The sequence below is a fragment of the Erpetoichthys calabaricus genome, chromosome 3 (assembly GCF_900747795.2).
Source record: "Erpetoichthys calabaricus chromosome 3, fErpCal1.3, whole genome shotgun sequence".
Taxonomy (NCBI): domain Eukaryota; kingdom Metazoa; phylum Chordata; class Cladistia; order Polypteriformes; family Polypteridae; genus Erpetoichthys; species Erpetoichthys calabaricus.
Genome location: NC_041396.2, coordinates 245267727 through 245293472, shown reverse-complemented (window position 1 = coordinate 245293472; position 25746 = coordinate 245267727). Strand labels below are relative to the sequence as shown.

At 36.7% G+C, this 25746-nt stretch overlaps 1 protein-coding gene across 1 annotated transcript in view; it reads right to left on the bottom strand.

Moving 5' to 3' along the window:
• l3mbtl3 (L3MBTL histone methyl-lysine binding protein 3) overlaps positions 1 to 25746 on the bottom strand; it is a 155271-nt gene that overhangs the window by 84114 nt on the left and 45411 nt on the right. The window contains exons 6-10 of the mRNA XM_051924217.1: positions 23958 to 24033; positions 19481 to 19575; positions 6615 to 6719; positions 6107 to 6242; positions 4412 to 4503 (exon numbers count right to left, since the gene is read on the bottom strand). Of these exons, the coding sequence (XP_051780177.1) occupies positions 4412 to 4503; positions 6107 to 6242; positions 6615 to 6719; positions 19481 to 19575; positions 23958 to 24033 (504 nt within the window). The remainder of the gene's footprint in view (positions 1 to 4411; positions 4504 to 6106; positions 6243 to 6614; positions 6720 to 19480; positions 19576 to 23957; positions 24034 to 25746) is intronic.

Below are 25746 nucleotides of genomic sequence, written 5' to 3'. Positions count from 1 at the left end.
TTGGAAAATCAACATGTTGTGTCAAGTCAAAACAGTCCAGTAAGGACAGGAATTCATTTCTCAGTTTAGATGTGGGGGTGTCAATATGGATGTTGAAATCACCAAGAAGGATAATTCTCTGAGAGTAAGAGCTTAGGTGGGTCAAAAGTTCAATCAGATCTGATAAGAAGGATGCATTGTATTTTGAGGGACGATAAAGAACAATGAGTGAGACAGGACCTGATTCCGTTGTTAGTTTAAGAGCCAGGCACTCAAAAGACAATGGGCAGTCAATTGGGATTCTTTTAACGTTTAAGTCTTCTCTGATAATTACTGCCAGCCCGCCGCCATGTCTTGAGCTGCGAGGCTCTGAGTGGAAAGTGAAACCAATTGGAGTCGCCTCTGTGAGAGACGCAAATTCGTTTGGTTTTTGCCAAGTCTCCATTAGACACAGAATATCAAGTTTGGTGTCAGTGATGAGTTCTGACAACACCAATGCTTTGCCATTAAGAGACCTCGAGTTAAACAGTGCAATATTACATAATGAGGCTTCTTTCTGCACAGAGCCGCAATCAGGGTTTATTCCCACATAATGCAAATTTGGCACACTGACAATTCTATTTCCAGGGTCATGAGAAGGACGGCGTATTCCTGAGCAAATGCTGCCGGTGGTCTTTTCATTCGCAGCCCGGCGGTGGCGGCGACCTGACCCGCGATGTATATATTTCGGGCGCTGCAAAATACCGGCGTCCTTTAGGATGTTGCAGTCAGACCATTTGCTCTGGACAAACTGTTTAATAAGAAGGAGTTTGTCATGAGAATATTTTAGCATGATGCTGAGTAATACTTATCTGAATAGCAGTGGAGAAGCAGCACAGCAGAGTGGAACCGGTAGGACAGGCGGGTGTGGTAGCGTAGGTGAGCAGCCATAGCAATCAGCAGAAAGCATAGCAAGAGGAGGTAGCAGGAGTTGGAGGTTCCAATACACAGTCACAAAATGTAACGCTTGGTAATTTCAGGCGTGATCGCCCCGGAGCCAAAAGCCAGGTTAATAAGAACATCAGATCAGTTCCCAGTCGTATAGTACTATAAGATGAAATGGGAGCAGATCAGCAAAGCGAATTAAATATAATCACGGAGACAGATCATCCCGAGGTCCTAGATTGCCAGGCACAAAGAAATGCTTGAAGGTTCTCGTCCCGTGATCCAAAGACTCAGCTATTCCCAGTCAAAGTAGAGTCCATAAAATCTGTAAATATAAGCCAAATCCATACAATTCGAGTCAGCTGTATCCACGAACTATACGTACAATAAAAGAAATAAAACAAACGTAAGAAAGTGTAGAATTAGGCGAATTTTGTGAGAAGTGTTGTTTACAGGGAGGAGCGGCAACAACATGCGTGCGCCAGCGTCCCCTCACCTGGCCAAAGGCTGCATAGATGTTGTCTGGAAAGTGTTGTTTCTGAGATGGCAGATAAGGCATGACTATCAGCAGCTCAACCACCAAAAAGGCAAATGTGTTGTGAAAGCACTGATGCAATGGCCACTATATTTGGATCAAACCTCATCTCAAACATCCATATTTGGAGCAAATTTCATCTCAGGCAACAGCTATACTACTCTGAATTCACCAAGTCAAGATAATATACATTGATGTATGACCCACATTCTTAGATGATAGCCCCTATTTTGCCAAAAGTGGAATTCTGAATATGAACTGCTTCTTCTACTGAGTAGGAAGGGATTTCTTGAGATATGGTTTATGTAGAAGTTTTACTCATTTTTTTCATTATATGTGATAAGTCTCTACCAAGTGCAAGGATCTTCTTTGATACTGCTATTTTGCTTCACCAAAGGTATAAAAACATTGGTCATTTTCCAAACCAGAACAGACCATTCACTACATTAGGTTTTCTACAATATCTATTAGGCAATATGTACTAATAATGTATTCTAAAAGCAATGAGGGTTTGCCCGCTAGATATGCATCTTTATATGAGAAGTGATTTTCTGGTTTCCACCCTGAACACACTTTTTCTTCACTTTTAGATTTTGCATCAATGCTAGGTTTCTCAGTTCAAGCATAAAGAAGTTCAGTTTCCTTATTCTGTTCAAGACAGAACATGTTCTTTAGTCCAAGAATTTGCTTCATTGCTCTTCCCTGTAAATGTCTATTGCTGTTATGTGTATGAGTGGTAGACAAAATTATACAAAAGTACTAGATATGGACTTATTGTTGCATGTCACATTAAGTATGTGCCATATATATTGTTTGCCTTTTAGCCGAAATGTTTGACTTAGTCTTATCTGACCACAAAGCCCTTCACACATCTTTGCTTGATCATTCACATACTGGTTGACAGAGTCAAGAGTTGACTTTGAATTTTTTTTTCTGATAATAAAAAGTAACTGTTTTCTTGCCAACTGACTACATGAAAAATAAAAATAAATAATAAATATACAGTATATCATTGATGGCAAAAAAGTGATCATTGATTTGAAAGAAAACCTTCTAACACCACTAGAAAAGCCACTGTGGAGAAGAACTGTTGGAGTCAACTGAAAAAAATAAGAAGAAAAATGATGAAGTATTGTTAGCTATGAGAGAAAGCAAGTGTGTTAAAACCACAGTTACTGTCAGGCGGGAAAACTGAATTGGATAAACTGTTGTATGAGGATATAATCTGATGAAAGAGTTACGGGAAGGGAGGAAGGACAAAAATACAGTTAATAAACATACAGATTTTTAAGCAAACAAGCTGAGAAAAGTGTGTCATAGTCAGAGGAAAATAACTAGCTTTTACAAGAGACTTTCTAGCAAAAATCGAAAAAAGCTTATAGAAAGTAAAAGCTGTGTTTTCACTATGATCAAATCTATATACGTAAAGTTAAGAATCTCTGCCTATCTATCTATATGCCCGGGCATCACTGATGAATGGCGCAACCAGTTTATATGAAATTTGATACATATATTCGTCTTGGTCCCGTTCAGAATATAGGCTAATTTTTTTCTATCCTCAGTTCAATTAGAATGGTTGAGACATTTTGGTATGTGACACAATATTTTCATACATTTTCTTCATTATCAAATCAAGGACGATTACAAATATATCTTAATAAAGGCTTAGTGCTAAATTATAGATACGACTAATTAAAAAGCAATGTACCATTTCTTTGAAACTGCACCAGGGGCAAACTTCCAGACAATTAAACATTTTCACTGAGGGTATACCATGTCAGATATAGCCATTCATGTTCAGGGGAATAAATTCAGTATGTTTTCCTTTCTCCATTTCCTTTTTTTTAAATTAATTTTCAAATAATATACCTTCTTGAAAGAGAAGCAATTTAAATCCAAGATCGACGCCAGAACAAAGCATGCAGTCTTGGATTCTGTAAGCCAAGAACAGCAAAACAGTTTAGCTGTAAATCACCAGAGAAATACTGAAGAGAGAGAGACAGAAAAGTGAAAGAGGAGTGACTACAGCTCCAAGCCGCAGAAAGAGTACATCATACATAAAAGAGGTCCAGAAAAGTAAGAGGTATGCTCATGGTGGGATGGAAGCTGATGGGATAAGACACACCTGAATCAGGGAGGAATTAGAGCGCAGAAGAACATTCACAAAGGCTGGAAAATAATCATCAGAGACATAGGAAGTTGAGAGAAGCAGAGTTCACTCACCTGAGTCAAAAGTGTTTAGAATATAATTGCTTAAGGCATGGGGTCAAACAAAGTTTGCTTAAACTCCAGGAAATTCAACAAAAAATATGCATAATGAAGCAATTGGTTGACATCTGATGTTTATTCACCTAAAATGGTTTTTATATAAATAGCAGTATATTTATTATTTCCAATTTAATTTTAATTTTTCCATAAATATAATATTGATATGCATTACAAAGTGGAACACACACTTTATTCATTAAATTAAATCAAATGCTGTTTATTCTTCTATAGTTCTCAAGCTGTAACTCAGATAGTGTACAAATAATAATATTATAGTTAAAAATACAATCAAATTAACTATTTTAAAGATACGTTGTGTAACCCATCACACTGAGTATAGTAATCTCACTTTTGTTACATAACATATAACATTTTCAAACTTGCTTAATCCAATTCAGAGTTGCAGAAGGCCCATACTAATTCAAGTAGCACTGGGTACAAGGGGAAACATCCATACTCTTACACAATGGTCAATTTAGATTTACCTATTACACTAACCAGAAAGTCTTTCCGGATGTGGGGGGAAAAGTGGAGTACAAGAAGGAAACCTAAGCAGACATGGGGAGAATGTGCAAACTCCCTATAGACAATGTTCCACTGCACTACCATGTAACCCCAAACCTTTTCCTGCTATACATAATTACTTCCTAATACTCCAAAACATGATAAATCTAATCTAATAAAAAGCTTAACTATCTTACTTACTGTGTTCTGATTTTCAAATAGAGATTTGGGTGCTGGCTGAGCTTTCCAAAGTTTGAGGTATGATTGCCAGTTAAACTCTCCTTCTCGTTCTCCTGTTAACATTAAACAAAAATATTACTAATACTAAAAGCAACTTTACAGAGCCAAATGAAACTGTTATTCTCCTGTTCCACTTACATGAATATTGAAGAAAGTGAATAAGTATGTACACTCATCCTCTCAAAAATAAAAATATGTTACTTCACTGTGAGAACTTTTATCTGTTCTTGTCTGTGAAAATGGTCCTACAGCCAAATTTTGTGTTTGCAAGTTATGCTTATTTAAACAGGATAACATTCATCTTCCAAACCCAATTATTCAGAGCAGGGTTGCTGGAGCACATCCCAGCAAGCAACATGAGCAAGGCAAGAAAAATCCTTGCACATGGGCACTAAACCATTGCAAGGTGAACACTGCAGGGTCCAGTTTAGTGACCTGAATCCACCTAACCCACATGTTTTTGGACTGTGGAAGGAAACCCACAAGGACACTACGCGAATATGCAAAGTCCACATATGGAGCATTTGGAAATTAAACCCTGATCTCCTTGTTGTGAGACAGCAGTGCTACTACTGCGCCACCATGTCATCCTTAAAACAATAATGATAGCTAATTACTTGATATATCCATATTTACATGAATGCTAAATTTCCCCTCTGGGATAAATAAGGGTTAGGGCATGCATTAATTAATTAAATCGTAAATAAGGATTAGGGTATGTATTAACTAACTAATTGGGCAATGGATGAGAGGGGCATGGATAATCTTTTAGGAAACTGGAGCATATCCCATTTATCTCCAGGAAAGAAAGACTTTATCTCACTGTTTCACTCCAGGAAAAGATGGGCTTTTTTCCCCAAGAACACAGTTGTTCAGAGTCTTCCACCACTCTGTCACATGGACACTCAGCTAGTTTTATATGTTCACAGATCACTGGAATTAATTTAAGAATTTCTATAGTATCTATAACACCTTCATAGGTTTTACTTTTTTAGTTTAAAATTTATACTAATGTTATGGCAAATATTTCTGGGTTATTTTCAGGTATGTTTCTTTTATAATCTACAAATATTTCTGTAATTATGCATATTAGTGAAGAATATCCAAGTATGCTTTCTCATCGGTAAATCTGTGGGTTTTATGACATTTAAAGTCACAACCTGTTTCTTCCCTTTGTATTTTTTGGCTGCGAATGCAACTCGTGTTAGCTCTTTTGAAGATTTTATAGCCACAAATGGTCGTTTGGATAAGCTTTGATCTTGGACAACATTAGCTTCTTAGTGTATAAAGAGGGTAAATCTAAACATACAAAATATAGATAAGTAACTCTGTCCTCCAGAATGCATACCTGTGCATTTCTAGCATTGTTTTTTATTTTTTATGTTTATTATATCCCGTTACTATGTATAATTTTAATATTTGTTATTAATGAATTGTCAACTATTGTACTGATTAGATAGATAGATAGATAGATAGATAGATAGATAGATAGATAGATAGATAGATAGATAGATAGATAGATAGAAAACAGAAATAACACTGAGTTATATTGATATTCTAGAATAAACTGCTTATTTCAATTAATGAAAAATGCATAATCATTGATTGACAGAATATACCACTTGGTTTAATATAAGCACTTGACAAATATCTTACCTTTAGGAGGATTAAGCTTATGTCCAGTTTTTTCACACCATCCAACTGGATGAATATCTGAAGAATTGGCATTTACCCAGAAGTCATAACATTCTGAATATTGATCAAAGTGTAAACGCATTCTATAACCGCAAACCTAGAATATAAAAATTATTACTGAAGAACAACCTTCTTTGGAAATTATTTATTTACCAATATCTCACCTTTTAAACTTGTATTTTGGTAACGATTCTTATTACATTCTTTTTTTAAGCAAATTTAAATTAGAAAAATAAACAACACTATAATTCTACCCTGCATGCAAAATATGATTTATAGTTATTACAATAAAGTATAAACTCTACTGCACATTTGCTTTAAATACTATTCTTAAAGAAAACATTACTTTATATTTATCTTTTAAGTTAAGAAGAGTATACTAATCATTATTCTGTATAAACATTCATGCTAACATAACTCTTTCTATTAAAATATGCCGGTAAGGTATTAAATGAAATGTATATTTTACCTCAGCAACTGTGAGGACACAATACTTCGAAGGATGCTCAGGATCAACTCCTTCTAGTTTCATTCCCACCTTAAAGCTGTTTTTACTTTGTGGAAATGTCTGGTGCTGAGTAAAAGGAGAGAAATATAATAAATTATCATCATCATCATCATCATCATCAACAGTTTAATGGCCTTTTTCCTATATAACCAAGGTTGTCCCTTCCAACCTGTTTCCTCTGCTCTCCACAGTCCTGAAAATCATTTGGGGGAGTCCCATCCTTTTCATATCATCAGATACCATCTTCAAACACATCTTTTTTAACCTCCTTCTTGGCATTTCCACTTTTACCCCATCTTGGTTTACTGCCAGATTCAATCATCATTTCCCTCTCTCTCGACATGCCCAAACCAACTTAGTCTGTTTCTTCTTAGTACAACACCATTTGCCTCCACACCAAGTCTTTCTCTTAGCTCAGCATTCATATTCCTCTCACTACCTAACACTACACAAATCCATCTGATCCTTCCAATGTCTTTTCTTTCTACCTTTTCCTCACAACCTCATTTCTTGGTAATGTCTCATTTATAAATGACTCCTTACACAGCTTTCATAAACCTTTGCATTCAAAACCAGAGAGAACAGAAAAGAAAATGGGAGACGTCCACTGGAAATTCTTTCATGCACCTCTCACTTCTGCTATTATTGCTGTGCCAGAACCTATGTGTGTACTCAACTAGCAGCAGAACCTTACTACTTTCTTTAAAAGAACTCCATTGCTGAAATTTCCACTAACTACACTGGCTTTCTGAACCCCTCACATACCTTTCTACAAAGAATTGTCACACAAATTGCATGCAAATTACACTTTTACACCACTGTACCTTTACTATACCAATTTCTGACAACCTAGGCATTAGATTGAGTTTCTTATATCTCTTCCATGCCCCCTGCACTTTGCCTGTAAACACTGGCTTGACGTTTTATGCATTTACCTTGAGGTCTTTTGCTTCCAAACTAGCTTTCCATTTTAGTACTGTCTCCTTCCATTATAATTCACTTTTTGCCAACAATATGAGATCATTGGCATATAAGAACTTTGGCCAGTCCTCCATGCATTTCTCTGGTCACCACATCTATCACTAATATGAAAAACAATGGACTTGGAGCAGATCTGCACTCCAGCACACCTTTATCTTAAACTCTCCTTACCAATGTTTGCTGTCCTGGCCATCATTTGTGCTTCCTCATACATTGAAATCACCATTCTACACCAAACTTTATCAATGCCACCTTATCTCCTCTTGTTATGCCCTGTCAAATGTCATCTGCACCCTGCAAATGCATATTTCAGTTTCTTTCCCTTTGTTTGATGCTTCTCCTGCACTTGCCTGACAACAAAGATCATATCTGTTGTTCCCTTCCCATGCGTGAAACTGTACTTTACTGTATTTTAGTAACTTTCACTTGACCTTTGGTTCGTTTCTCTAGCACTCTCTCAACCATCTACATTATCTGCTCCAAAAACCCTATTGCTCAATATGACCCAAACTCAAATGAATTACCTCTTTCCTTTATATACTGAAATGAGAACACTGTAATCTTTCAGTCTTCAGGAATCCTTCCTTTACACACAATTATGTTGCACAGGCCTGTCAATCATTCAATTTCAATACCCTTTGTTGTCTTCAGCATTTCCAACACTGCTTGAGTGTGGACTGCTGCAACACCTATCGTCATCTTTTTCAGTACATTTATGACTTCATCTTTTGAAAATCTACAGCTTAGTTTATCTGTTTTCTCACAATGAACAACATCATCCATTCATTTTTCTCACTCAGCAGCTTCTTTGTGTACTTCTTCCTGTTAACCTTAATCCCATTAATATCATATATTGTTTTAACACACATGTATTTGCACCTCTTATCTATTTAATACCATATTAGTTACTATATAGTTCTGCTATTAATGATTTTTCTCTTACCGGGATAACCTACATATAAATATAAGTCAGAGAAAACATACAATTATTTTTGATAAATCAATTAACAAATTCATGATAATATTCAATTTGGGCAGTTACATAAAGTCATCTCAGTGACATGTAGTTAGTGGTAGTAGTAAGACCAATAAATAAATTAAAATGCATTGTACTGCCATAAACTGCATAATTAGCACATGGTACAAGTTAAATTAAATATCCAGGTTTCCAGGTACAGCTGTCTGATTTTATTTTGAGTACGTTTTTTGACAGACAGTTACTGTGCATTGTAATACACATTAAGAAAAAAAATCTTTTTTTAGAATTTTTTCATTTTAAAGATTATTTGGTGATTATATGGTTTTCTTAGGATATTTATCTTTATTATGTTATTCAACTGTTAATAGTTTGTACTGTACAATAAATGCAAGCATTTTGTCAATAATAAAGAAATATGTAATATGGAGGTGTAAACAAGTAAACTGTGCCAACTTCAGCTAAGGGGACAGGCACATCAGTGCTTGGTACCATATTGTAATTGAAATGTTTTGGTTCTAGTCTTCCACCAACTTTTATCATTATGTTCATTTACAGATCTGAAGATAAAGAAATACTGTACTCCTTTATAAAGATTTCTAATGAACAATAGGTGTAGGCATATTGAATTTCAAACTATATGGTCAGCCGACCCTCTGTCTATACTACTTTATAATTTCCTGTTAAAACTGGTAATTTTCACTTTCTAATAAACTAGAAAGTTCATTAGCTTCATTTTTTTAGTTTTGGACTGATCATATCCAGTAGTCATATTCTGCTCAGTAGTAGCCTTCTACTCAAGGGACTTTTCCAGGGAATATTGTGTCACAGTTTTAACTTTCTATCCACTTTCCTATCATATTTGTCCATTTTCATTAGCACTGATTCAATAGTCATTACAGGTTTTCCATGAAAGGTAGAAGGGCATACCCACAACACCATCTGACAGAGGGAGTGAAAGATTTTTGTGTTAGATATTACATTAAAATCATAAACTGCATGCAAATATTTGATCTTTGAATAATCTTCCATCATAAGGAAAAATATCACATAGTACAGACTCTTTAAACTTCATCTTAATGAGGGTATTATAAATAAACTTGATCCCTTAGGTTTAAAAGTCAAGGTGGAGGCAAAGAATTTAGAGGTAATTATGGACTCTGACCTAAATTTTAAATTGCATATTAACCAAATTACTAGGTCTGCATTTTTTCACTTAAGGAATACTGCAATAGTTAGACCTCTTATAACATGACAAGACGCTGAAAAATTCATTTACGCTTTTGTTTTTAGTCAGCTAGATTACTGTAATGCACTCCTAACAGGTCTACCTACGAAAGACATAAATTGTTTGCAATTAGTCCAGAATGCAGTAGCAAGAATCTTAACAAGAAAAATAAATCTGAGAACATTTCACCAGTTTTAGCATCGTTACACTGGTTACTCATGTCATTTAGAACCAAGGTTATTATAGTTAACGAAAACTAAAATCAAAACTGAAACTATTATTAAAAAACATTTTCGTAAACTGAAATAAAATAATTAACAAAACAGAAATGAAAAACTAAAACTAAACTAAACTATTAAAGTAGCTGGAAATACTAACTGAAATAAAATAATAATTTACTAAAATATTTTTAGTTTTCGTTTTTGAATGAATATTCTTGCCATTAGTCTTTAACCCTTATACGTTTTAACTGTAAAACAGAAAGTCATCCACCACGAGCCGCCTACACATTTTCATGCAGTGAAAGGCGGCTGTTGATGGAGGGCAAGTGCTCATACAGCATTTGTGGTGACAGAGCAAGCTGAAAGAGAAAGTGATTTACGTGCTGCTTTCTTTGCGCTTGTTGTATATCAAGATGTAATTCAAACGGCTGAAATCAGAATGTGCTGGTCAACAAAACCTTCACCATATGGACAGAAAAATCACAAGTGAGTAATGTTTCAGTTTGTTTCTATGGTGACTGCTTTTTGTTGACATCAATTCACCTGCCACTTCGCACAGGAGTCTGACCTTGATATTTTGATGAATCTTGATGTTATAGACCTCCCAGAGTCCAAAAATACAGTTTTTTGGAATTGTGTGTGTGAACATGTGTGTAAACACAATAACTCAAAAACGCAACTAGATAGATGGATGAAATTTGGCATGTGGTTGTTATACCACAATTGTAGATCTGTACAGTAATCCCTCCTCCATCGCGGGGGTTGCGTTCCAGAGCCACCCGCGAAATAAGAAAATCCGCGAAGTAGAAACCATATGTTTACAGTAATCCCTCCTCCATCGCGGGGGTTGCGTTCCAGAGCCACCCGTGAAATAGGAAAATCCGCGAAGTAGAAACCATATGTTTATATGGTTATTTTTAGAATGTCATGCTTGGGTCACAGATTTGCGCAGAAACACAGGAGGTTGTAGAGAGACAGGAACGTTATTCAAACACTGCAAACAAACATTTGTCTCTTTTTCAAAAGTTTAAACTGTGCTCCATGACAAGACAGAGATGACAGTTCTGTCTCACAATTAAAAGAATGCAAACATATCTTCCTTTTCAAAGGAGTGCAAAGCAAGCAGTCAAAAAAAAAAATCAATAGGGCTTTTTGGCTTTTAAGTATGCGAAGCACCGCCGGTAGGCAGCTCACACCCCCTCTGTTAGGAGCAGGAAGAGAGAGGAAGAGAGAGAGAGAGAGACAGATAAAAAAAATCAATACGTGCCCTTTGAGCTTTTAAGTATGCGAAGCTCCGTGCAGCATGTCCTTCAGGAAGCAGATGCACACAGCCCCCCTGCTCACACCCCCCTACGTCAGCGCAAGAGAGAGAGAGAGAGAGAGAGAGAGAGAGAGAGAGAGAGAGAGAAAGTAAGCTGGATAGCTTCTCAGCCATCTGCCAATAGCGTCCCTTGTATGAAATCAACTGGGCAAACCAACTGAGGAAGCATGTACCAGAAATTAAAAGACCTATTGTCCGCAGAAACCCGCGAAGCAGCGAAAAATCCGCGATATATATTTAAATATGCTTACATATAAAATCCGCGATGGAGTGAAGCCGCGAAAGGCGAAGCGCGATATAGCGAGGGATCACTGTATATGGTTATTTTTATATATTTTAAGCCCTTATAAATTCTCCCACACTATTATAAACATTTCACGCACAATTATACAGCATAAACCCTTTGTATTCTCTTAGATATTAGGTAAGATTCGTTGAAATTATGTATGTAAACACAGTTTACATACAGTAAAACCTAAATATTATTTTAAAGATATTGAGCGTCTCCGATATCACATATGTTACAGCCATTACGACAGACAGGCCACCAGCAATAAATATGTACAATGCAAGAAAAATTGTACACAGTAAAATGTGTGTACAGTGACACTAAACTATGTAAATGTAATAAGTACTGTACGTAGATAATTAATTATGGTTACTCACCAACAATGACACGACGACTTGTCCGATAACAATGAGTTTAATTTTACTGCACAACAAAGGATAGCGTTACAGCTCTTCTAAAGGAGCCTCTTCAGGCGACTGTTTAGCACCGCCGTTCTTCTTCCAGCATTCTTCAATCCAAATCCCTAAAGCAGATTCCATCCAGACTACTGCCTTATCACGTCCACTTGCAACTCGTTTTGCGCCCTGGTTAAAGGACACTGCGGCCGTAGATCTTTTTAAATAAAAAGAATCGTGGACTCATTGATGCTGTAATGGTGTCCTGCAGCGGTGTAGCTGTTTCCTTCCTTCGTCATATCCAAAACTTTTACCTTTTCTGCAATCATTTGCATCTTCTGTTGGCACTTGGACACGGCTCCTGAAGCAGTAGCAGGGGCACGTTAATGCTGAATGAGTGAGATTAGACTTCCTGGTTAATGCAGCACTCCGTCGCTGAGCCAATCAGCAGCACACAGGAACTTAACTGCGTGCTCTGATTGGGTAGTTTCTCAGCCATCCGCCAATAGCATCTCTTGTATGAAATCAACAGGGCAAACCAACTGAGGAAGCAAGTACCAGAAGTAAAAAGACCCATTGTCCGCAGAAACCCGCGAAGCAGCGAAAAATCCGCGTTATATATTTAGATATGCTTACATATAAAATCCGTGATAGAGTGAAGCCGCGAAAGACGAAGCGCGATATAGCGAGGGATTACTGTATTAACTTTTGGGCCAAATCCATCACCCGCAAGTGGTACTTTACTTGAACACATACTCGATTTATTTTTTTTATTCATGCAGCTGCAGAGTCTGATTTATTCAACTTTACTTTTATAATAATTGTTTAATATATTATTCATTTGATTTGATTTGTTGTTGATGGTTCCTTAATGTACATTATATAAAAATATAATCATTGTCTTGCGGTTTACTCCTCAAATATCCATCCCCATATCTGAGTATGCAAGAAAGTTTAGGGGAGACCACTCCCAGTTTTTGAAAATAAAACGGCACTGATCGAAAGACTGACTAAGTCATCATACAAGATCAGCATATCGTTGCTGACCAATCACTTTTGCTTTAAAAACATTGTTTTACAATGAAGCGATACAAACAAAGGTAGGTAGGCGAAGAGAGTCTGCCAAGTGATGAAAAACTAAACATACTAATGGGTTTTCATATTTATTCTATATTTATTAATTTATCTTTTTTAGTTCATATTCACAACTCAAAATACCTGATATTGTGAAAGTAATCCATTAGCAGAATTATATTTTAAAATATTTGTCTCCCTTTTTTCAATGTTTTTCTCTCTCTCTCAAAATAGATAGTTGAAATATCATATTCATTTTATTCTTATGTCCTATCATACATATTGCATACCAGGGAGTTTTCCTGCCTTACATCCAAACCTGCTGCAGTAGGCACCAGGTTTCCTGCGATCCTGCTCTGGATAAACAGGTTTAGATAATGTATAAATTGTTCTTGGCAGCATGGTGGCGCAGTGGGTAGCGCTGCTGCCTCGCAGTTAGGAGACCCAGGTTTGCTTCTCGGGTCCTCCCTGCATGGAGTTTGCATGTTCTCCCCGTGTCTGCGTGGGTTTCCTCCGGGTACTCCAGTTTCCTCCCACAGTCCAAAGACATGCAGGCTGGGTGCATTGGCGATTCTAAATTGTCCCTAGTGCGTGCTTGATGTGTGTGTGTGTGTGCACGCCCTGTGTTGGGCTGGTGCCCTGCCCAGGGTTTGTTTCCTGCCTTGCACCCTGTGTTGGCTTTTTTTTTATTATTTTTTTTCTCCAGCCTTCTGGAGTTTTTTTTTGTTTTTTCTGTCCACCCTGGCCATCGGACCTTACTCCTTTCTATGTTAATTAATGTTGTCTTATTTTAATTTCTTATTTTGTCTTTTATTTTTCTTCTCTTCATTATGTAAAGCACTTTGAGCTACTTTTTGTATGAAAATGTGCTATATAAATAAATGTTGTTGTTGTTGTTGTTGGCTGAGATTGGCTCCAGCAGGCCCCCGTGACCCTGTAGTTATGATATAGCAGGTTGGATAATGGATGGATGGATATGTTGTTCTTAATCTCAGATCCTGTCTCTGTCCTTTTATGCCTGTCCGTACTCCTATTACCTGCTCTTGCTCTGCTCATTATGGGTTTACTGTCCTTTATGTTGGGCTATTCAAGTCTCACTGTCCCTAACCTTGACACTACATGCTTGTTTTTCTTTGTTTCCCTCAATACAGCTAGGTGGGGTCTGCACACTGATTCAAGCCTATGAGCCCTATTCTTCCTAGGCCCCTGTGATTTTCATGAGAAAATATTTTAAAAATTATAAAATTGTGTATAATTGTTCATATTCAGTATCTAGTTTTGATTATGCATGTTTTTATCAGACAAAAACAAAACCACATAGTAAACCATGTAGTGTAGTAAGCTTCCACTAACATTAAACTCGTATCCAAATCTGTTAAGTGTACAGTTCTGTCTGATTGTGACACACAACTAAACTCCCAAGGAGCTTCATGTCATAATTACTAAAACTAAAACTGAAACTAATAGATATACAAATAAAATAGAAATCTCTTTGTGAAATAAAAACTAAACTAAAACTAAAAATACACTATGAAGGAAAACTAAAACTAAACTGAATTTCCAAATAAGGTCATAAAAGTTACAGAAATAGAAACTAATATAAAAAGGCAAAACTATAATAACCTTGTTTAGAACTGATTTTAAGGTACTTCTAATGGTATATGAAGCCTTAAATAACCTTGTTCATTCCTATATTTTGGAGTGCCTATCAACCTACAATCCAAATTGCAACCTTAGATCTTCTAATAGCGGCCTGCTTATAATTCCAAGAGCCAAGCTGAAAAGAAGTGGTGAGGTGGCCTTTTGCTGTTATTCACCTAAAATATGGAATATTTTACCAACCAGATATACTGTATGTCACTCTAATACTGTGGAAAATTTTTAAAAAATTGATAAAAATCAATTATTTTAATTTGGCTTTTTCATAGCTATATGTTAGTTTTAAGCTTTATAGACTACACAGGCAAAGAATTATCATACAATGATTTGCCAATTTTACTAATCTCTACTTTTATCTACTTTCTTTTCCGGTTCTTCTGTGGTGGAATTTTGTGTGACCAGTACTCGATCAAGGCTCTGTACAGCCACCTGTGACGTTTGAATGAAGACAGTTGCCCCAGCTGTTGATGAGACTGACTTCATTGAATCCTCTCAAAATGAAGATTGTCTTAAAACCATTTATGTTAGACAGAATGCCCAGCGGGGGCTGGGAAGTCTTTTGGCCTTGGAACCCCTGCAGATTTAGTTTTTTTTCTCCAGCTTAACTGTTTTATTTTTTTTGTTTGTTTTTTCTATCCTGCCCACCAGCTGACTTACGTTATGATATTTTATATAAGTAGTTTTTTTTTTACGTATTAATATTCTTTCATAATCGTATTTGTTTTTTCTTTTTCTTGTAACTTTCTCTTTCTCTTCTTGTAACTTTCTCTTTGACATCTTATAAATGTATGAAAATGTCAGCCAACCCGCTATATCCTATGTCAGTCAACCCGCTATATCCTAACACAGGGTCACGGGGGTCTGCTGGAGCCAATCCCAGCCAGCACAGAGCGCAAGGCAGGAACACATCCCGAGCAGGGCGCCAACCAACCACAGGACACACAAACGACAATTTAGGATCGCCAATGCACCTAACCTGCATGTCTTTGGACTGAGGGAGGAAACCGGAGCACCCGGAGGAAACCCACGCAGACATGGGGAGAACATGCAAACTCCACACAGGGAGCACCCGGGAAGTGAACCCAGGTCTCTTTACTGCGAGGCAGCAGCACTACCACTGCTCCACCGTGCCGGTATGAAAATGCGCTATAAAAATAAATGTTGCTGTTGTTAACAAGTAACTTCTTAACGCCATTGGTCCTTGAATTCACCTTTAACTCTTAACGTGGTTACTGAAAATGTTTTACTCACAGTAGGTTTCCAAGGTGAATAGGATAGAATAGAATGCCTTTTATTGTCACTATACATATGTACAACGAGATTAAAAGCAGCTCCTTCAGTGCAGACATATATGTAGAACACAACAAGTAAGTAAACAAATAATCAAATGGTGCAAAAAGTTGCAAAAAAAAAAAAAAAAGTTCTGCGACGCTATATACAAATGGAAAGAATAATAACTAAATCAAGTTATTGCACATTACTTAAATACTGGAAAGAATAAATAACTATTGCATTATTGAGTTATTGCACATAATTTAAATATTGCACAATAATGATGATCATGTGCAGTGAGTAGAGGATGTTGGACCCTGAGAGTAATGATATTGCACAGTATACAGATATTACACAGTTATTATCAGTACCATTTAGATATTGGGTATTGCACAGTTGATGGATAGAAGGAAGTCCAGGGGTTGGGGGGTTAGACTGTGTAGTCAGTGCATGTGTGAGTTTAGAATGGTTATGGCTTTGGGAAAAAACTGTTCTTGAGTCTGTTTGTCCTTGTTGTGATGCACCTGTAGCACCTCCCTGAGGGCAGCAGGTCAAACAGATCAGAGCCAGGGTGGGAGCTGTCCTTAATGATGTTTTTTGCTCTGCTGAGGCAGCGGGAGATGTAAATGTCCATCAAGGAGGGGAGAGGGCAGCCGATGATCTTCTGTGCTGCCTTTACTACTCACTGAAGCCTCTCCCTGTCTGTGTGTCTCCTCATCTGTGATAGCACGAGTTAGGTTCAAATACCATCAACAAGTTACATGTTTTGTGCATTTGAGTTTTCACATTTGAGTCACAAGTTTAATATATTTCTAGTAGGTGGTGGTTTTTAGACCTTCAATCTTCATTTCATGTTGGAATTATGTCTCCTTTGTACCACATCGATTAGTTGGATAGATTAGTTGAAACAGAGCACAGTTGATGTTTGGAATTTACACCAAAAAATGGCTCAACAGATGCAGGCAGCCTTTAAAGCATGTGAGCCATTGCTAGTGATGTATATCCTGTGCTACTGCCTCTGCGTGTGGTTTTCCAGATACACAACAGCGCAGAGGAAAACACTTCAGCGGATCGTAAAGACTGCCCAGCAGATGATCGGCTCTTCTTTACCCTCTCTGGATGAATTGCACAGCACTCGCTGCCTCAGGAAAGTGGAAAACATCTTTAAAGACTCCATGTTCCAACTGTTGCCATGAGGCAAAAGATATAGAAGCATCAAAACAAAGACTAATAGACTGAATAACAGTTTCTACCCTGTTGCTATTAGGGCACTGAATGCCACCTAATCACCTCCAATGCAGCAGTGCAATAGATGACATCTTGTGCAATAGTGTTCATGTGCAATTAATCTCTTATGTTAAATGTTTGTGTTCTATTTTATTTCTTCTTATCCTTTTGTAAATATATTTATTTATATTTTGACACCACAGGGACTGCACCTAATTTCTTTGTATTTGTTACAATGACAATAAAGATACAGTAATCCCTCGCTATATCGCGCTTCGCCTTTTGCGGCTTCACTCCATCGCGGATTTTATATGTAAGCATATTTAAATATATATCACAGATTTTTTGCTGGGGGCGGCACGGTGGCGCAGTGGGTAGCGCTGCTGCCTCGCAGTTGGGAGACCTAGGGACCTGGGTTTGCTTCCCGGGTCCTCCCTGCGTGGAGTTTGCATGTTCTCCCCGTGTCTGCGTGGGTTTCCTCCGGGCGCTCTGGTTTTCTCCCACAGTCCAAAGACATGCAGGTTAGGTGGATTGGCGATTCTAAATTGGCCCTAGTGTGTGCTTGATGTGTGGGTGTGTTTGTGTGTGTCCTGCGGTGGGTTGGCACCCTGCCCGGGATTGGTTCCGGCCTTGTGCCCTGTGTTGGCTGGGATTGGCTCCAGCAGACCCCGTGACCCTGTGTTCAGATTCAGCGGGTTGGAAAATGGATGGATGGATGGATTTTTTGCTGGTTCGCGGATTTCTGCGGACAATGGGTCTTTTAATTTCTGGTACATGCTTCCTCAGTTGGTTTGCCCAGTTGATTTCATACAAGGGACGCTATTGGCAGATGGCTGAGAAGCTACCCAACTTACTTTTCTCTCTCTCTTGCGCTGACTTTCTCTGATCCTGACGTAGGAGGATTGAGCAGGGGGGCTGTTCGCACACCTAGACGATACGGACGCTCGTCTAAAAATTCTGAAAGATTATCTTCACGTTGCTACCTTCTGTGCAGCTGCTTCCTGAAGCAACATGCTGCACGGTGCTTCACATACTTAAAAGCTCGAAGGGCACGTATTGATTTTTGATTGAAAAACAAACTCTGTCTCTCTCTATCTCTCTCTCTTTCTCTGCTCCTGACGGAGGGGGTGTGAGCTGCCGCCTTCAACAGCTTTGTGCCGCGGTGCTTCGCATACTTAAAAGCCAAACAGCCCTATTGATTTGTTTGCTTTTCTCTATCTCTCTGACATGCTCTGCTCCTGATGCGCACTCCTTTGAAGAGGAAGATATGTTTGCATTCTTTTAATTGTGAGACGGAACTGTCATCTCTGTCTTGTCATGGAGCACAGTTTAAACTTTTGAAAAAGAGACAAATGTTTGTTTGCAGTGTTTGAATAACGTTCCTGTCTCTCTACAACCTCCTGTGTTTCTGCGCAAATCTGTGACCCAAGCATGACAATATAAAAATAAAAATATAAACATATGGTTTCTACTTCGCGGATTTTCTTATTTCGTGGGTGGCTCTGGAACGCAACCCCCGCGATGGAGGAGGGATTACTGTATTCTGATTCTGATCTGATTCTGATACAGTGTTTTCAGAACAGAGGAATGGCACTTTCTCGACACTTTGCAAAGTGCATTCTTCTTCAAAGAATCACATGCACAGCAAGGAAGACACATTAATGACTAAAAAAACAACAAATATTATCTTACTTTGGTCACTTGGCTTAGTGGGACTCACCTGCTGCTTCAGGAGGATAGCTGCACTAGTTCATATACAGCTTAATCTTTTATAGGTTTATAGGATCAATATTGTCACATGTATAGTACATAATACAGAGAAACCATGTGGTAATTCATATCTTACTGAAATTAAAATTGAAACTCATAAATAAAATATTACATTTTGCATAATCTTTGAATAGTGATAAAACAAATTGAAGTTCAAAGGGATACTGTATAGTGTGGATTTTGCAAGTCGCCGAAGATTACTTCTTATGTACTAAATACATATGTGAAGTACAAGTTTTTACCATTTATAGTTTATTGTAAATTTTTGCTAGTTTCAGAGCCAGGTTAACATGAATACAGACAACCACAAAATCAATTACTATACTGTCATAAGTGAACAGCACAGTATATCCAATAGCTTGTCCCTGGATTTTATTTAGCAACAATGTCTTTTTGTAATAAAAGAATACATACCTCTTTGAAAAGTTTGCTAGGTACTGCAATTGCTTTTTCTTGCTCAAGATAAGAAGCCCAGCACCATGACTTTCGCTTTCCTCCATAAGGCACAGCTGTGTTTAATAAAGAAAATAAAGAAAAACACTGTAAAGTAACTATAATAACACTGTAATAGAAAAACACTGTATAATCTGTGCAACATTTAAATCACCATTTATTTTCTTCCTGCTTTTTTTGAAACACTGCTCCCAATATTAAAATAGTACAAGCCTGGGTATACATAAAAGCAGGCAAAGCTCTCACAGTAAAAATGAATACCATGAGATGCTACAAAATTATTTTCTGTAATTAATTACAACACAGCAATGAATGAACATGAATTGCCTGCTGGTACTGCTTCAAATGATACAGTATCTATCTGTATTTTTGCTGGGGCAAATACTATTGGTTGTTTAGTGCCACGGCCTAATCCTAAAACAAAAGCATCCATTTACAGTATAACTCAAGATAGGTGGTTGCAGAAAAACACATTATAGAAAAAATGGTACTGAGCTCCAAGTATGAATAAACCAAACAGCTATGAATGCAGAAGATTGCCATTAACAAAAAAGAAGACTCTGGTAAAACAGGACCAATTAAGTTTCCTGTATGAGGTTCAAGGTTTGTCTCTCTAGCTGTTTCCAGAAGGTTAAGTTCCTGGGTGCTGATTGGCTCAGCGATGGAGAGCAGCTTTTGATTCCGCTTTGCATTAGCAAGCATCTCGTCTTGCTCATTCAGCATCAACATGTTTCGTTGTGTAAAGAGTTAACTTTTGTGATCTTTTGTGTTTATCTTTGTGCATAGTCAAGCCCCTCATTATGTCTCCAAAACGATCTGCTCCTGCTACTGCTTCCGGGGCTGTGCCCAAGCACCAATGGAAGATGCAAACGATTGCCAAAACAGTAAAGGTTTTGGATATGTTGAAGGAAGGGAACAGCTACGCCGCTGTAGGACGCCATTACAGCATCAATGAGTCCACGGTTCGTTATATTAAGAAGGATGAAAAGAATATAAGATCTACGGCTGCAGTATCCTTTAACCAGGGACCGAAACAAGTTGTAAGTGAACATAATAAGGTGGTTTATGCTGTATAACTGTGCGGGAAATGTTTATAAGAGTGTGGGAGAGTTTATAAGAGCTTAAAATATATAAAAATAACCATATAAACATATGGTTTTTACTTCACGGATTTTCACCTTTCACGGGGGGGGTTATGGAACGCAACCCCCACGATCGAGGAGGGATCACTGTACACAGATTTTAAACTATTGTGACAAGTAACAGCATCAAAGTGTGGTAACTGCCTATCTTTATATCTACAAATATTATTTACACTTGTGTAATAAACAATACAATTGCACATACAGTCCGTCTTATCACTCTTGCCCTCTGTAACCAGAAATTTCATAATTATATGTTACATAAGTACATAATGGTCTCCAGCTTTAATGTTGTATAGCTGTTTATCTCTGAATGCTTACATTTCAGAAGGGCTCATGTAGTGTCTTATATTCCTAACAGAGGCTAAAATTCTTATATATATGTCAAACATATATGTAAATATGACAAAAGATCAGCTATGGCATATGTCTGCATAACAAAGTAAAACATAAATTACAATGAACTTTTCTCTTCAGGGAAATCTGCTGCATTTCAGTTGCTATGCCAGAGTATCAGACAATCAGCATGGCTTCCATTATGCATCTCTAAATTAATGAATATTGACATACCTGAAACGTCTCAACAAGATATAGAGGGGCAGACAAATTGTAAATGCATATGGTAGTCTGCTGAGCTACCACCTTAGCATGCCTAGTAGTTCAGACATGCTTTCTGGTAGTCCGGGTTTATATACGGGGTGGAGGGTTGCCTGCAACTGTTAACAACATTTATTTATAAAATTTTGCTGTACATATGTGCATAGCACTTTTCTACCACGATATAAACATAATTGGCATCTTGAAAGAATATTTTTGCAAACAGATCATTTTTAAAGGATTAAAGGATTATGTCATGTTGATTCGTGTTTTTTTCCAAATGTACACAAAAATATTTTATCAAAAATTAACTGAAATACTGCATTAATATTACATACTGAAATTTTGTTGTTAGACAAAATAGTAGTTTGACTTTCAGGAATATTCTGAAGTGCAATATGTCCTTTGCAGTATCATATCCCTTAAGCCAGATGAGGTTTAGGCCAGAGAAAGCAGTTCCACACCCTGCAGTTTTTGGCTAATAGCAGGAAGCATTTTCACAACCTTCAGTATATCTATATCTGTTAGGAGCATGTAGATCACATACTCACGAAAATATTGTACCCTCCCTTCATCATTCTGGTACCCATGTAAACAGCCTTGTCCTCGCCTTTTTTTTAAATCCACAATAAGGTATGTGTTAATTATTACTTTATTTATATCTTGGTAAATTATAATAGGATATGATTAACTTTTCTCATTCTTACCCTCATTTGCTCCAATTGTTTTACAGCTAATTCTATTGTTTCTCATAATTTCGTTATATTGTTAGTGTGTGCGTGCATGCATGCAGATCCATTAGCCAAAAGCAGCAAAGGGAGAGCGAGAACAATATTCTCATGAGTGGGTGAAATACACGATAAAGACATGCACTTCAAATATTTTTGCATTTCTTCTTGTGCTTTGATGACCTGTTGCGTCATATTCAGCCAAGTGCTCATCATTCTGGCACCCATGTAACCAGTCTATCCTCCAAATTCATCATTTAGGGTACATGATGCCATGCCTACATCACAGAGTAGTTAGAAAAAAATTCTGTTCACAGTGCACAGTAAAAAACTTGGAGCTTGGCACCTCATCTGATCTCATTTTTGCTGTGCTGCCCTCACAAGCAGTGGGGACACGTCACGAATAAACCAGCCTTTAGAAGGTGGTTACGGTAGTCTGGTGTGCTATAAGCAGTGGTCTTTAAAAGCAGACACTAAAGTTAAGATTATACATTAAGAACTGGGTCTTTTGTTTTAATGTGAATGTTTTTGAATAGGAGTATATTGCATGGACCAAATATTCAAAACATTTGTAAGTCCACTGGGCTGTGCAAGTCAATAGTTTGATTGCCTGGTATTAAAAACTGCTAGTTCCGGGAATCCAGACTACTGATTTGTCCGCTCCTGTTACTGTAAGCAGTACTGAAGGATTAATGGATATTAGTATGAAATTAAAGCTACTCACACCTTACACATGTAACCCTGATGTGTGCCTAGTCTCCTGAAGTCCACAGTAATCACGTCTTTTACTGTTATTGTTACTGCACCATTCATTAGGAAGAAAGTGTAACCTCCTCTCTACAGGGTATCTTGTCACTTTTTTAATCAGAACCATTAATGTTATGTTGTTAGTAGATTTGTGGATAGATGTTAACATCATGCTTATCAGCACAATTGTAGATGAATAGGAAACACAAAAGAAAAAGTACTTATTCTATTTTTAAAATTACTTAAATCACTTTATGATGAAGTGTTTTAAGCAGCCAGAAAGAGAAAATGCAGGACCAGGACAAGAACCTTTTCAAATGTAAATATTCAAATTAAATCAGAAAACTCTAAAAGTTCAATATCAGGTGTAAGATTCCTTTATATAACAGTTCTTTAATCCATGATGCTCCATTATTTTTCAGTTAAGAAAGTTATGATTTATATGCAAGTTTTGTTGTTAACTGAGCTAATTTCATAAAACAATTATTGAATAAGATGACAATAAACAGCAGGTACCACACACTGCTGTCTGTCTGTTACAATGGTTTACCCTCTCAAAACCAATAATCGTTGCCATTGGACTATCTTTTCTTTGATCCATTTCCCTAGGCCACAACTTAAGTGTCAACACTAGAAAAGAAACCTACCCATGTTCCTGTTGTCCCTGCTCAACAAAAAATTTTGTGTTGATGTAAACTAAGAAACATGACCTATATCTACATAAATATTTGTAGACGAGCTTAAAGAATGATATCCGTTAGCAATAAAATGAGTTTGAACATTTTTCCAAAAAGGAACATATAAATATTGGCAAAACTAAACAGACAACTACAAAGGAAACTATGCCTCTAATTCATAAACTGCTTCTGCCAGGTGTGTGTGGGCATCTATTCACCTTTATAAAGATTTGTTTTTATTATTTTAATTCTTCAACTTCTGAAAATTAAAGTCACATGGCCATTGTATGACACAACCTCTTTATTAAGTTAAAACATACAGTAAAATGTGAACTCCGATAAAATTTAGACAGGTTGGAAATATTTTTGATGGGCAAAGTAGATATCATTTGAACTACTGGAACGTATCTGGAATGGTTGGGAAGAAGTGGTAGTCCAAGATAAAAACAATATCAAAACAGAGAAAACAAGTAAACCCAACATAAATGAAAAATAAACCTTATTCTTATGCCCTAAAATTTCTTTTCACTTCAGAAGACAAACTTACTATGCTTTAGCAGGGAAGCATCATTACGTCGTCGTCTTCGTATTCTTTGTGTTCCTTTCTGTATCTTCTTATCAAGCTTTAAAGAGTAATAAAGCAAATGTTTGTTGTTAAAATATATTTTACAAAACATACTCTTGACTGTGGCAATTTTTAATGTTTACAAGTGAAAAGTAATAATGACAGAAACACTAATACAGTAGAACCAGAATTTTTAGGGATACAAAACTGTAAAATGTAGAACACTAAAGAGGTTTTAATTAGAAGAAAGACAGACTGCTAATATTGCACTCTATTTGTATAATTATAAAAAAGAAAAATGTTTAGAAGGCTATATTATGTCAAACTTTACTTGAAAATCAAGGAAAAAAGTAATAAGTGGTTAACACTGAAAATGATAATGTACATGTCAAACAGTACTATAACATATTCAAATCAGATACCCCCTCTCCTACAGATCTATAGAGCAGAAAAAATGTAATATGAAGTAATCAAACAAAGACACTGAAATACTAAGAAGGTTAGCCATGGTTTAACATGCTTAATGAAATGAGGAGATTAATAAAAGTCTGCCAGATTCTTAAAAATCTTTCAACAGACAGATTTAAAATTAGTTTAATTATCTAATTTTCAGGAAAATGGGATATTCTTTTTCCATTGTTTTATGAAAAATATACTACGATATACTATGATTCTTATGTCCCAAAAGATATCATGATAAGAAATAATGTTCTGTTTGGTGTTGCCCCAAAACACAACTGTTTGATGATTATGTTTTTTTTGTAAATACAGCACCGTCTGATAAATAATCAGTTTGTTCATTTCATGTAATTGTGAGTTACCAGCAAAATGGCCAAAAGTTTTTGCAGTTTCAGTAGTAATACTGTTATGTGCACAGAATACAGTGAAATTAATACTGGTGCATTGGGGTCACCATAACTATAATATAACATGAATACATTTATAGTGATTCATACAGGTCTAAGGAAAGCTAACCTAGTCAAACATCACAAACATCTACTGTTCCAATTAAGTACTCTATCTTGACACTCCGTTTCTTAATGTACATTATTTTGATCCAGCAGGCTGTACAGTTAACTTTTCATGGCAGAGCAGGGAATGTAAACAAACCCTAAAATGAAATTTGTCATGTTACTGGCCAGGAAACTGGTATAACATAATAAAAAAGAGGTGAGGTGTAGTGTGTATTGGCTCTTTCTTTTATTGTTTGGATAAATGTATCTCAAGTACAAAAACTTTATCAGAATATTTAATGGGAGTGATGGTGTATTTATAAGATCTTGATAAAACAATAATTGTAATAAATTATTTTATAAATAAATGATAAAACTAAAGCCAAATATTTGAAATTAAAATATTAATATATAAACATATAGGAGGATATGTGAATATGCTTTATTAGAATGGTTTGGAGAATACTTAATTCAAATAATTTCATACAGATACACTTAAGTCAGTTCTTCCAATTTATTTCCACACTCATATAATTCCTTTCAAGTTCACAGGAGCAGAAGCTTATCCTAGCAGCACTAGACAGCACGGCGCGAAACCACCTATGCAAGAGCAACAGTCTATTGCTTGACATCCTAAAACACAATACCTTCACTTTAGATGACTTCACATCCTTTGAGGCATTCATTTTAAATATTAAAACAGATTCCAACACAACTGTAGTGCTAGTCTATAGACCACCAGGGCCATATTCATTGTTCATGACTGAATGTGGCAACCTTTTATCTGGTTTGGCTATACATTATGATTATGTAGTATT